We start from the raw sequence: 15,364 nt of genomic DNA, 5'->3' as shown, positions 1-15,364 counted from the left end.
ATAAGATCTAACTCGCTTGAACTGCTGTAAAATACTGGCTTTATTGTATTCGAAAGTATAGCTGACTCATTCCGTAACTTATATATAAATTGATATATTGATCACTTGTTTTAATATTTATATTTTAATTTAACTATGTTGATTACTAATGTTAATATACGGCTGTGAGACCTGGTTTCTAACAGATACCCTTGAAAGCAGAATCGAGAGATTTGAACAGAAAACACATCTACTAATAGGTCTGCAGAGCCAAAAAAAAAAACTACTAATGTTAAACTTATAGTGTATCTTAGAACTAATTAGTATGCTTTGTATTTGTAGGGAACCATAGTATTTGGCAGCATTGAATGTTATTTAATACAAAATTTTTCTTATTTATAAGAATTATCACAAATTATTATGAGAAGATGGCTGGATCTACAGCAGTTTACACCTCAGCTGTTAGAAGCTCTGACTCAATTGAAAATAGTGATAGACTGCTACAATAGTTTTCATTTGTACATGGTCAAAATTTTTATCATCAACGCTATATCACCCTGAGTGATACAAAAATGAATTGATTGAGTCATGGTTGTCATGATTGAATCATTACTTTTTTAATTTATAAGGCCTTCTGAATCAGTTGTGACCATGTTATTATTATGTAGATGTAATAAGGTTTTCATTTCTGTTTTAATTTTTGTTTTTGACTAGTTCTTTATTCTCAATCATCTCCACAAGACAGAGGCTCGAGCCTTTTACAGACCTTCCTCTTTGGATAAAAAATCCCTGAAGTATCCCAAGAATCAGACTGAGTGATTCTTGGGATACTTCAGGGATTCCTTCTAAACATTAATATTTCCAACATAAAATTCCAACTATAGATAATTAATCTTACTAACATGTATAGAATAGGTATAATGGATTTGGGTATGGTTTAATTGAAATTTAGTAAAAATTTGACATTTATCTTATATCTTTCTATTTTTATTTAATTTAATTTTTTTTTTTTCGTTAAATTGAGTATTAACTGTGCCTATTTGTCATAGAAATATTCTGATAGGTATTTGTTTACAGCAGATGAACTAATTTGCTCAAAAATGAATAGATAAATTAAGACACTTTGACTTGGGAAGAGGTTGTAATTGCATTTTATTATCAGTCTCCTGTTCGATATTTTTAAGCTTCTAGTATTTTAAGAATATCATAATAGTTCTACCAAACACAAGCTGAATGCATCAAAGAGAATTAATAGCCACCAACCAGACCATCTGATCCTTATAGGAGCATAATTGCTCTTGAAATCAGAAAAAAAACATTATGACCTGCAAGCCAGAGATGTGTAGATAAGTTGAAAAGACAGTGAGATAAGGTAAGTAGATTTTGGATCACTAAAAACATTGGAACAGGCAATACAAGCTGGTATTTCTTTTGGGGTTGCATTAAAATGTTCTATGACCACTTTTAAGTTTTTAAAAGGTTCTAAGAAACATGGAAATGAGAAACTTGATGAAAAAAGTTTTTGAGCAAACTTATATTTTATTTCGTTTCTGTTTTTATCATTAAGGCATGTAAATTAATCATCATGAAATAAAGGAAATAATGAATCAAAACATCCTCTTCAAATGCGGCCTTACTGTAAAGGAAATCAATTTCCTTTTAGTTCCTATAATTACTGTATACAACCAGATCATAAAATTGTTTCTACTCCATTAATATAAATGTTATTGAAGCACAAATTGTGTCAAATATTATGTCATTGACCATCAACCTTCCAATGAAGTAATGCATGGTTTTATATATTGATTGGACTATTTCTTCTTTTATCTATTATAAAATTATTGTATTGTAAATGAAAAACTATGAAAATTGTGACATCTATTTTATTATTAAAGATTAATTATATCTATCTGCATGGCGAAAACTTTGTTCTGGTATCTTCCACAATTATTAAATTACTTTGGAAAACCTTTCCAATGAATGGAACTTTTTCCTTACAACAGCAAATAAAGTTAATGCAATGAAAAAAACAAAACACTAAAAGTGATAACAAACTGTGAGTTACAAATGTCTAATATCATTTTTACAATACTATGTACTAGGCTTAGTCTCACACACACACGAGCACAAAAACCATGCTACCATTTATGGCAGATGTTTCCTCGTGGCTTGAAGGACTAACAGATATTTTTTCATAACAATCCACAATAAAAAGAAAATTATTCACTGTGATCAAATTGTTGGTTAATAAATAAAACTGGATTCGAGAGACAACAAGGTTTAATACTCAACTAAAGTTATATCACAAAATACTCATATACTCCGCCTCACAACTCGACAAGGCAACAGTCTTCTGCTTCTTACTATTCCAAATAATTGCACCACCTTGGATTAAAAAGCAATAGCCTGTGATTGAGTATCTTTCATTGATTTTATTCCCCCAGTCAGCATCACAGTACACCTTCAAATTATCTCCTTTGTCTCTAGAAAAAGTCAATTTACAATCTACCACACCTTTGATGTATCTCAGTAATAGCTTCACAGCAATCCAATGTACCCTTCTCTAATTATTATTGTACCTGCTGAGAAGATGAACAGCAAAGGTGATGTCTGGTTGGGAAACTTGAGATAAGTAGAGCAGGCTACCCATTGCTCCTTGATAAGGAATGTTCCTACAATCATCTTCCTCTCCTTTTTCATTCTCAGTGAATTCTAGTCCAGGTTCTAGGGGATTGTTTGTCGACTTAGCTTAATCCATATTGAATTTTTTCAGAATTTCTCTGCTTATGATTTTTGGAAAATACTGATTTTTCTGTTGACATGGTCTCGAATAATTTCCATTCCAAGCTATCTCTTGATTGCTCCTAAGTCTTTCATCTCGAAATTCTCTTTTAATTTATGTTTAATTCGGGACGTCAAAACTTGATCATTATAGAATAATATAAAATCATCCACATAGATTGCTATTATTGGCCAAAATTTATTATTCCTAATATTGTAAACACAGGGATCTGCTTTTGATTGTAGAAAACCAATATCTATTAGTTTATCATGTAGGTTTTTGTTCCAACAATGCCCATTCTGTTTGAGTCCATAGATGGGTTTTTTTAGCCTCCATACTTTCCCTTTTTCGGCCTCTTCAAGGAACTCAGATGGTGGTATTACATAAATTTCGTCCTCTAATTCACCGTGTAAGTATGCTATTGTCACATCCATATGGTCTACTTCAAGGTCTTCTTTTGCAGCATAGGAGAGTAAATATCTTATAGAACAATACTTAACTACGGGTGTGAACGTTTCGTAGTAATCTCGCCCATAAACTTGACTACAGCCTTTAACAACCAGTCTGGCTTTGAAAATCCCCTGTTATTCGTGCTCTTTTATTTTAAGAACCAACATTGATTTTAAGGGTTTGACGGTGATTGGGAGGTCCACAATTTTGAAAGTGTTGTTCTAGTTTAGAGAGCATCCATCGCCCTTCTCATAGCAGCCGCCCACATTTCCCTATAGGCTCCATAAATGTCCTCCGCATTTATTTCTTCATTTGAGGTTAAATATAATTAAAATCCAGGAAAGGTCTTGGTCTCACGGTGGCGTATCGATCTCCAAGGAACAGTCACATCTTCCTCTTCTGTAGGTTCAATATTGTTATCAACATCCTCAGCCTCATTTTTGAAACCGTAAAATGGCTCTTTATTGTCCGGTTCTTAATTGTACAGTACTTCGTCATCCGGTTTTTCATAATCTAATTTATTTGATCGCTCAGAAAAAACAATATGATTTTCACTGGGCAATTTTAAGATTTCATTCTGTTTCTCAAGTGAAGTTGCCTTCTCAATAAATTTAACATCCCTGGAAATAATAAACCCCTTCAGGTTTGAAGGATTGATAAGTCTATATGGTTTACAGTGATCAGGGTACCCGACAAAAATGCATTCTTCGGACTTGGTATCCAATTTTTTCCTGTTTTCCTTAGATATAAATCTCATGGCTTTACATCCAAAGGTTTTGAGATATGATACGTTAACTTTTCTACCAGAGCAGATTTCCTCCGGTAATTTATAATCGAGAGCTTTAGTAGGGCTTCGATTTTTAAGATAAGTGGCTGTACTCACCGCTTCTGTCCAATATCTTAGATCCAGACCTGAGTCCTCTAATATGGTCCTAGATTTCTCAATAATTGTGCGATAAACTCTTTCACTTACACCATTTCGTTGAGGAGAACAAGGCACAGATTTTTGATGGATAATTCCATGCCTTCGTAAGTAATTCTCTAAGTTTTTATTAGTATATTCCTTACCATTATCAGTACATAATATTTTTATCTTAGCCTCAAGTTGTTTTCCTACCTCATTTTTGAATTCTTTAAACTTATCCATAGTCTCATATTTGTTCTTTAACAAATAAATAAAAGTCTTCCGACTAAAATCGTCAGTAAATGTCAACATATATCTAGCTCCACCACAAGAGGGAACACTCATAGGTCCACACAAATCAGAGTGTATGAGTTCTAGCTTACGTGATGAGTGTACACTCCTATCATTATTAAAGGGTTCTCTGTTTTGTTTGACTTTGATACAAACTATACAATCACTGTCACAATTATTATTGAAATCCATTCCAATAGCAGAACTCTTTAATTTATTCATATAATATCTGCCACAGATCATGAGGCAATTTTTTCACCTGTTTAATTTCATTAGCATTTTCCACTACATTTACAGCCTGGGACTTTCTTATTTTATAAACTCCTCCTTCATTGTAAGCAGTTATCAGCTCATTACCGATTATGTTACATTTCTGATAAATTTTCCACTGGTCACGATCAAAAACAACTTTAAACCCTTATCTGTCATTTTACTGATTGATAACAAGTTGGTCGCCAGCTGTGGAACATACAACACATCCGAAACATTAATATCTCTATTAAGATCAACTAATCCAACAACTTCTGATATTATTTTTTCATTGTTAGCCACTGTAATCTCTTGTTTTTTTTCACTGCTATCACTTAACCAATGTTTTTCTTGGTCATACGTGATGTTGCATGGAAAACAGATATGATCTACTCACCTATTATTGCTAAACTGAAAGATAACTTTGAGTCTTTGACTGTAAAAGATGACAAAGTAGAAGCAAAGGTACTAAAGATTAAATTTCACCACTCTGTGAAATTTCAGAAGTTAATTTTATATTTCAAAATTTAATCAGGTTTTAAATTATTTAATAAAAGTTTAACCATTAAACAATTTTGTGTCTTTTATTTTTATGTAAGAGTGTGATCATAAGTAAGATATATTTTCAATCCAATGATACTTATTATAATAAAATGAATAAGTTTATAAATTTACATTTAAATTATTTTACTGGACATACGGAGTTGAGCTTTGGGGCTCCAGTAAACCATCAAATTCCTCCAGAATCCAATCCTTACAGTCCAAAATCCTTCGTAAAATCCTAAATGCTCCTTACTTTGTCACAAATCAAATCATCCATCAGGACCTCAATATTCCATATGTTGCCGATTTGGCCAGAACCAGATACCGTTCCTTCCATAATAAACTTCCCAACCACCCACCCAAATTCACTTGTTTCTAACCTGGCTTCTCCTTCATTACCTAATAATCCTCCTAAGTGTCTGAAAAGAAGATGGCCTCGAGATCTTCTTCTCTAGAAATGTTATTGGAGTTCTATCAGTGGGTAGATTCTCCACATGTTTTTATCATTTTACTATGTCACCTACAGCAAATTTACTTGTTGTATATATATGTATACAGTTGTAATTATTAATAAATAAATTATTAAAAAAAAAAAAATTATTTTATTTTACATTTACAGGTTCCTGGTGGTGTTGCTAGCACAGATGGAAGACTCATGAAGGGGGACCAAATATTAGCTGTAAATGGACAGGATATTAGAAATATGAGCCATGAAGGAGCTGCAACTGTGTTAAAAACCACCAGTGGAAAAATCTGCTTAAGAATAGGGCGCTTCAAAGCAAGGCAGGTTATGAAATGAAATAATGCATATGGCTAAAGTGGTTGTAAATATTAATATGTGTTTTCTTAGGAGACACAACCCTCCCAAAACTAACGGTTCTATTCTCCATAAGATTCTGGTTTGATGTTTCATAGCTCTCCGTTCCTCATTATTTCATTGATTAACCTAGTTCTCTATTCCTATCTTAGTTTTTTCAAGGTGTCTTTACCTAACTGCCCACTATAATTAGCTTTACATGGGGCTATCCAGAATCATATGAATTTTGCAAACCTAGAGGAACTCCTTTTTTTCTTCATAAAAACATACTTCATGCCCTATTTGATCTTTGGACGTCGTAGGAATTCCCAGCAATGCCTACTTAAAAATGATACTTGTAAGATCTAAAATAGTCACAATTGCTTTGTATAGTAGACAACCTCACCTTATTTTAATAGCCAAAAGTATCTCTTTCTTGAGCTCCGGAAAGTCATATGTCTATATAATATACCCTATATGTTAAACATAGCACAATAGGAAGAATTATGGTAGATTTTTTTTTAAGTCTTTATTTCCTTTTGTGGTTCAATATTTACAGAAATTTATTATGCAAAATCACTTTTTTTTTTCATGATAAATTTATCCTCATTCTTTTCTCTGTTGTCCTTTTTTTCCTCGCTCGTGGGGTTTATCCAAAGGACAGCTATTGTGTGGCTGATTAACATGGTTTGTGCTGTATAAACAAATCAGAGACTATGTCACCAGTTTATTATTTTATAAATATTTTAAATTTATAATTACTAGTAAAGAAAATTAATGATAGGTTTTGTTTTTTCATGCTCACTCTGGATAATTAGGAGAATAAGAAAATAAAAGGTAAGCTTTTAATAGAAAAAATGAGTAACTGGAATTTAATGGAAGATTATTAGTAGACCATATTTAATTAATGGAGGAAGATGGTCTAGATGGGGGGTCAAGAAAGGTTGCTCAGAATAATGCATTAGCAATTTATTATACTCCAATTTTTGCCCCTACCTTGCAGGGCTTAATAAAACAGTAGAATGAACAAGTTATATAAAAGGATATGGCAAACTTATAAAAAAGTTATATACACAAAGCGAACAAAGTAAATTAAACGACTACAAATAAAAATGAATAGAATAAATGTTAATGACTTAATGAATGAAAAATAGAATTGGAAATGTTCCACTGGGAACAGTGGAATAGTATAATAGTATTTTTTATATAGTAAAAAATACTATTATCTTATTACAGTACACGGTAAACTATATTGGGGTAGTGTTGAAGATGCAGTTGACTAGATTCCTCATTCTAGTCCTAACTGCAATTTATCCTGTATCCGCTGGACCAAAACCTTTCTTTCACTGCACAAACCAATTTCATAAGCTATGAAACAATCTGCTGTTATCCCTTACCCCCACTCCATCCTCCCTTCAAATCCTGCTTCCAGGGCATTTCTTGTCCAACTCCACTCAGATTAGCATCTTATTATATTGTTGTTTATTTATCTATCCCCTCGGTTCTTTAGTTCTTTCCCCACACTTACACCTTTTTTATTTATTCACTCTTCTTTCCTTTTATTTATCACTAGATTTGCTATTACTTTTATAGTTAATTTTGCACTAATAGCTTTTTACTCCAGTGGCTCATTATGAAATTTATATTTCATTACTGTATTTGCTATTATTATTTATTCTATTCATTTTAATTTACTTTGTTCATTTTTTATATCTTTTGTAAATAACTTCCCTTTTTATAGAATGCATACATCCATTAATATATTTTTTTCATAGAGCTCTATATTCTTGTTCTCCTGTCATACTTTAAATAAAAAACATAAACAGGAAAGAAAAAATACATGCAATCTTAATTATTAAATAATAAAATAAGAGTATCCACTTGAAATATATAAAAGAGGATACAGGTAACCAAGAGATAATGAAATAAACATATTGCAAAAGATGTAGAAAAGAGATACAAAGTATATAATATAGACACAAGTAGTTATATGTGATAAAAAAATGTAATGAAATTGAAAATATATCATGTATTGAGTAGAAAAGGGAGGACATTGCTGTAGAGAAAAAAAATATATATATAATAATTAAAAAGAAGGTGTGTAATAAAAGGAAAAAAGAGGGGGTAGAATATAAATGGTAAGAAAATGGCCAGATTAGGAATAGTAATATTCAGTAAATTTAAGTTAAATGTTTTTATTATGTCTAGAATATTTCTGTTGATAAGGGAAATAAAATCTTTATCGACCTTATGGTTAACAGATTATGGTTCCAGATTTATATGAATAGATTCAGAAATAAGCCAGTTTTGATGTTTGTAAACTGTAGGAAGAATAGAAGATTTATCAAAGTTAAAGGAGCAGTTGACGATCTAGGTATACTCAGATAGTTAGTAGGCGGACAGATTACTAAAGTTAATGAGTTATTTTTGTTGAGAAATACAGGTTTTGAGGTAGTTTTTGGTTTAGCTGATATAGGAAGCAATACAGTCAGGGGTAGAACAAAGAATCCAGTAAACTATATTGGGGTAGTGTTGAAGATGTAGTTGACTAGATTCCTCATTCTAGTCCTAACTGCAATTTATCCTGTATCCGCTGGACCAAAACCTTTCTTTCACTGCACAAACCAATTTCATAAGTTATGGAACAATCTGCTGTTATCCCTTACCCCCACTCCATCCTCCCTTCAAATCCTGCTTCCAGAACATTTCTTGTCCATCTCCACTCAGATTAGCATCTTATTATATTATTGTTTATTTATCTATCCCCTTGGTTCTTTTGTTCTTTCACCACACTTGCACCTTGTTCATTTCTATTGAACTTGTGAGTGGTGGACACAAATAAAATGTTTTTACTGTTCTTACTGTTTTAGTCACGGTTAAATAACATAAAACGCTCTTACTGTAGTAAAAACTAACAGCACAAGTACACTCACAACACTTAGCAACCTTCCACTGGTTGTTACATACTGGCTTGCGATACAATCGATATATTCACAGTTTGCCACCGAGCAACATGTATACAATCAAAAATGAATTTTTAAATCACACTTTAACACACCCTCTTCAACCTTCAAGTTCACAATATACAATCCTTCAGGAGATCTTTTTCCAACTATCACGGTATCATTCTTTACAATTTTTACTTTGTCTTTAGAAAAAGTCACGTATCCACTGTTCTATGTTATTTTATCAAGAGAAAATAAATTTCTGCTGAGATCTGGAATGTACATCACATCTCTTAGTTGACACTTATCACTTTTTTCACAACCAACCATTTTGGCTGTCATGGATGCACAGTTTTTGGCCAGATCTACCTGAGCATCAGGTTGTACCTGTGACAATACACTTATGTTGTTGGTCATATGTCTTGTGGAACCTGATTCTAAGACCCATTCAGTTGATTTTTTACTATATTTTTCAGTAAGGAAAGAAACTGTTGTTTTCTCTTTGTTTTTACGAAGGAAACAGTCCTTCTCTCAGTGTTTTTTTTTTTTTTTTTTACACACCACAGGGTTTTTTCTTGGTTGGGCAGTCTTTACTCACATGTCCTTCTTTAGAGCAAGAAAAACATTTCCTCTTGTTAGAAGTAGTTCTCCAATTTGGTTTTACATTGGTCTTAAATGCAACTGGAATGTCTGTTTCCTCAGTTTAATTTAAGGAACATCTTTCCTCAGCCATCAGTCTTGTAGTTAAATTGGAAAGAGTTTTCATATCGGAGCCTGTGCTTTCCCAAGTACTTATAAAATATTTATACTGGTCTGGAAGTGTAGTTATTACTTTGGAAATGATCATATCATCTGGTATATCATTTCTCAATGATTTTAATTTAAATGCCAAATTTTCGATAGAGCTTATATGGCTTGCTATGTCTATCCCTGTCTTAAATTTAAAATAAAGAAATTCTTGCAAAAGGTCAAACTTTTGTGGAGAAACATCCCTTTCATATATCTTACATATTTTATATGTCGAATATATCCGACTTGCAGTAGTACAAGTTAAAATATGAGTCAATGCTCTCTTATTTACTGTGGTTACAATTAACTTTTGGGCTTTAGCATCATTTTGCATATAGAAATTATATTCTTTACTTTGCTGGTTTCTGGGAGGCTCAAAATCTTTGGAAATAATTTGAAACAATCCAATGGCTTTTAAGAAGAAGTTTACCTTGAATTTCCAGATTGGGCCAGAAATGGAAATTGGCCAGGTCCTTTCAGTGGCTCAATCTGATGTATTTCACTGAAGTTGTTGAGATCCATTGTATATTACTAGTTGCACTTTTAACGAACTTTAACTGTTTTTACTTCATGAAATATTTGAACTTGAACAAACACTACCGCACTATTTTTACTGTCTCACTACAAGTTTTAATGTTGCAAACTACCTGGGCCCATAACCTGTTGAATGCATGAGTGGTGGACACAAATAAAATGTTCTTACTGTTTTATTAGTTATGGTTGAATAACATAAAATGTTCTTACTGTAGTGAGAACTAATAACACAAGTACACACACAACGCTTAGCAACCTTCCACTTGCCATTACATACTGGCTTGTGATACAATCGATATATTCATAGTTTGCCACAAAGCAACATGTATACAATAAAAAATTAATTTTACATCACTATTTAACAATTTCTTCACTGTTCTTTATCAAAAAGAACAGTGAACCCTTATGGTTATCTATCATAAGGGTTTTTAGAGACTAATATAGAGCAGTACTCTTTTTTTTTTCTACTAGAAAGTAAGACTTTCAAAACAAATTTTATACTAATGTATATATTTCTGTTAATCTAGCAATTCAGCATCAGCCAGTCAATAACATTGCTACATTGCTGATTAAGAAGATTTGTAAAGCCTTCAACTGTCATTATTTTTTGTGAATTTAAATGTAAGAAAATAACTTTATATATATATACACACACACACGATCAAGTTTGTACTTGTATGTATGTTTGATTATGTGTATTTTTATATATCTTTTAGTCTACTCATATGTATTTCTGTAAAAATACATAAAATCATGAACACACACACAAACATAAAAGTATATGCCATATTTAGTGAACAGAAGAGTATTTAAATTTTTGTTAATTTTTATATGATCGATAATTTAATGGAAAGCAGTTTGAAACAGGCTTCATTTTAATGAAATGTGTAAAATAAAAAACAAAATACACATTGACATTATTTATATGTTTTGTTTTTCTTAAATTTGATATGGATAATTAATACCTTCCACTTACTACTGCTTTCACGTTGACCTATGTAAAGAGTATATTTTTATAATACCCTGTAATGAACTAACAGTAGATAAATTCCATTGTTTCTATCATGTACAAATTATTAGTCATTCATAATTAAAAATATTAGTTTAGGTTGAATACTAGATCAATAGGTAAAATAGCAAGAAGGAAAAAACATTTATATTGTAATTGAAACCACTTTGAATTTTAAGTAAACTTTACCGTTTTTTGTCATTATTTTTTTTTTTTTTTTTATTAGCTTTTGAAAATATTATTATAAATTTTGTAACCTAAAAAAAGGAATGGTTTATTTACTCCAACTGGTTGTGGCAAGATTTATATTTGTCAACAACAGATAGTAGTGATTTTTATTTTAAATGTATTTAGCTTTGCATTTCAATTCATAGACAAAAAAAATCTCAAATCATGAAATAAATATTACATTTTATTGCAATTATTCTGCACCTTAGTTTAAGTGCACTACTCATATTAACGTAATTTATTATTTGGTAATGTATACTTATTTCAAAGCATTACTTTTAAACAAAGAAGGGTTTGATTACTTTTTATTTTCCCAAATTTTGTTTCAGTTCTTTGCTCAGTTATTTTCCAAAGGAATAAATCAGAAGTTATAAACTTGAATAAAGATGGGTTTGTGGATTTCATTTTTTTTTTTAATTATATATAAATATATAACTATTTCACTATTGACAGTAATCCAGATACTAATTCAGCCATTTTATGCAACCCTCCATTGATTTCAATATCTTTAAATGTTTAAATTAAGTCATCACATTTCTTTTTTTTTTTTGTTATTAACTATGCTTTAGCCTATATGTAGTGCAACTTTGACTTATCTCCTTATATCAATTAATGTTAATAAAGTTTATAATTTAATAAGAAAATGTACTTTTTTGTAATGTTGCTTACTCATGTATTTGCAGATAGAATCAACTTTTCTTTTTTTTTTCAATGATGACCCAAATCAAATGACCTAAACATTGTCAGCAGTAAGTTTAGATTATGACTGAAATAACCTATAAAGAAACATGTTTCAAACTGAAGACAATAACTTATTTATTTTAAAAATCCAGAATAATATGGATAAAATATTCTTACTCAGTAGCATATCCAGACGACAAATATGCAATATCTCTAATATTTAATTATGTATAACATACTGAAACAAAGATCTGAATAAAAGGTGTGAGAATGATATACATGGGCAAGCAAATAATAATTCAAATAATGCCTAAAACAGATTGCAGGTCTCGTTTAGTCTATATTTTTGTAATGTAGATGGTCCTGAGAAAATATTTGCTACCACTGATAAAATACAAGTAATAAATAATAAATTAGAATATTGACCATTTATTTCATTTGACATTTAAGTAATTTTTAAATACTTGATTGATTATAGAATATACTTCTAAAACAATGGATTTGGCAATTGTAAAGCTATAGTAAACTGCAAACTCCCTGGGTAGTAAATATTAAGTGTTAAATGTGCGTTCAGATTACAATTATGAGCTCTATTAAATTAATATGTCTTTATATTGTTCAAAGTCATTAACACTTCATTTTGATACTATCTTGGATTTTTTGATATACTTTGATGTTAGTGAATACTTTACCAATAGTATATTATTAACATTATATGATATTATTAGTATATCATTATGGATAATACTTTATTTTGCATTTGAATGTTTGTTTAATTAATAGATGTGACCACATCATTAAAAGCTTTAGCCTGCTTATTTGGAAACCCCAACTTTCACTGTAATTTAAATTAAAAGGAGAAATGTAATGCAATCCAAGAGAAATTGTAAAAAAAAAAAATTGAACAGTCCTCTATTTTAATATGTGTGTACATATTTCTACTGTGCTTTTTGGACTATTATTGTTCATTCCTTGTTTTGTCTATTTTTTAAGTTTACTCACTGAAATACCAACCATGATGTTTATCAAAGATCAGAGATGATTTCATGCTATAAAAATATAAATGAATTTATATACAAAATAGTTTTTGCTTTTACATTAGTTCTTAAAACCATAAGAATAGTACATTTGAAAATTATTTTAATTTATGTTTTCTAAATTATTAAATATAATTAGAACCTATTTCCATTTAAAAATAATAAAAAAATTGTCTAAGAAATTTATTGAACTTCATCAAAGTTTGAAAACTTCATAGCTAACATTTGCCTGAATTTAGTGACTTTAACTGGGAAAAATTGTCTAAGGACTTCAGTGAATGCATCAAAGGATGTATTAATGTTTACATCAGGGACCTGCTCAGTGTTTTACTGCAGGAGCCCTGAATTGTGAGCTGAACATTTCTTTAACATTAGTGAGGAAAATCGAGGTTGAATATTTCAAGACATGATTTAGTCCTAGGGGTTAATACACTTATATTTTTCTATGACCAATTTTAATCCCTGAAGGGGCAGGTAGGATCAGTGAGTTAATAGATGGCTAATAATTCATTATAATAAGAACAGCGATTCAGAGGTCTCAAACATAAACATATTATGCTTATCTGTGTGGATACGTCGCGGTGGCGTCCAACTGCCTTCTCGGCGCTTCATACGCCAAGCTGATGCTAGTGGGCGAGAACGGAGAACAGAATGGTGGCCTGATGAGGCGTCTTTTCTTACTGTGGTGTCTCCTCGACTAAGAATGGCTGGCAAGTCTAACAGAGGTAACCAGGTTCTGGCTTTCATGTCCTGATAAATAATTTCAATTAGCATTGCAGTTGCAACGTCTTCGGGGTCTTCCGGTGTAGCTACGGGGGCATGAAAAATATAATATAAAAAAAAAAAAAAATCGGATGTGTAATTCCAACTATTACAATGAAGGCAGTGTCAAGAGAAGACCAAGACGTCATATAGGAGTTCTGTACTTAGTAATGTAAGATATTTTTAAAAAATTGCAGATATAACCAGACATCATCAGTTCTATTAGCCAGAAAATATTGGTTAGGTTATAAACGACATGAAAAAGTATGAATTGGGGTAGTAGGCATCAGACGTCATTCATTTATTTGTAAATAAATAGGATGTTCAAAACTCCTTAGAAACTCCCTTTTTTCCCGAGAGTTTTGCGCATTTAGAAATGAAACTTTATAACCTCATAATATATAAGTTTCTTATGATAGTGAAGTCGACTTTGTAACCTCTACCACTTCTCTACAGTACTTAACTCGGAATTTGAAATAGAAAACATATTTTAAATTAAGAATTCTCATGGAAAATCTAATTTTAAAACGATTATGTTTGATTTTTCCGATTCAAGTTCTTAAGATGTAAATTCCCAAAATTCCCAAACAATCATTTAGGTATTTTGTCAAAGCGGTGAGGAAAATCAAAAAACTTAAAGTTCAAAAACGGTTAAGAATTCAATTTCCTGTAAGAATCCTTCATCATAATAGAGGCACTAAAGCTGACGTCAAGATAGGTAATCTCCTCGGCTGGCCGTCATTGTAATTCCAAAATACTGAAATTTTGATGACCGTTTCTTACCGAAAATTGCATTTTAATTTGTTTTTGTTTATTTCGATCGTTCGATTTTCCGAATTGTTTGCGCATAAATCATCAAAAACCAGGAAACAGTGCTGGTTGTTTTCGGCGATTTGCACCTTCAGGACGGGTTGAATCAAATAATCATCTATATTATTTGAGAACCACTTGTTGAAAATATGCCTTTCCAATTCCAACCAAACTTTTAAAAAATAGTAAAGGGAATAAGATATGACACAATTGTACTGCTGTAAAAGACTGGCTTTATTGGGTTCGGTATATCTAAATATATACATTCGATCAGCTGATCTCCTCGGTCAGCTGACATCGAAGTAACAGCTGACTCAACCCGTAACTTTATATATCTATGTATAACGTAAGTATCGGCGAAAGCAAAATATTAAAAAAGAGAAGAAGGAATAGGATCTAACACGCTTGGACTGCTGTTGTAACATACTTGCTTTATCGTGTTCAGTACATCTCTATATATATGTCAATCAGCTGATCTCCTCAGTCAGCTGACTCAGACCGTGACCCCCCCCCCCAACCAGTTTACGTCTAATACTATATCAAACTAATACTATACAATATAATAACATACAAAA

General features: G+C 31.3%; 1 protein-coding gene across 3 annotated transcripts in view; it reads left to right on the top strand.

Annotated features, from left to right (window-relative positions):
- The window catches only part of LOC106687247 (multiple PDZ domain protein), a gene marked incomplete at its 5' end in the record, with an annotated part of 95,767 nt that extends 82,524 nt beyond the window's left edge, over positions 1-13,243 (top strand). For 2 of the 3 annotated variants that reach the window (XM_067045650.1, XM_067045648.1), the window contains 2 exon segments: positions 5,818-5,981; positions 10,790-13,243. In XM_067045650.1, the coding sequence (XP_066901751.1) occupies positions 5,818-5,981; positions 10,790-10,814 (189 nt within the window). 3 annotated transcript variants of the gene reach the window in all.
- Positions 13,244-15,364: the final 2,121 nt, after the last annotated feature.

This window comes from Halyomorpha halys, unplaced genomic scaffold (genome assembly GCF_000696795.3).
Source record: "Halyomorpha halys isolate HHAL.00 unplaced genomic scaffold, Hhal_1.1 Scaffold936.1, whole genome shotgun sequence".
Taxonomy (NCBI): domain Eukaryota; kingdom Metazoa; phylum Arthropoda; class Insecta; order Hemiptera; family Pentatomidae; genus Halyomorpha; species Halyomorpha halys.
Note: the sequence above shows the minus strand (reverse complement) of the source record. Positions and strands in the feature narration are given on the sequence as shown.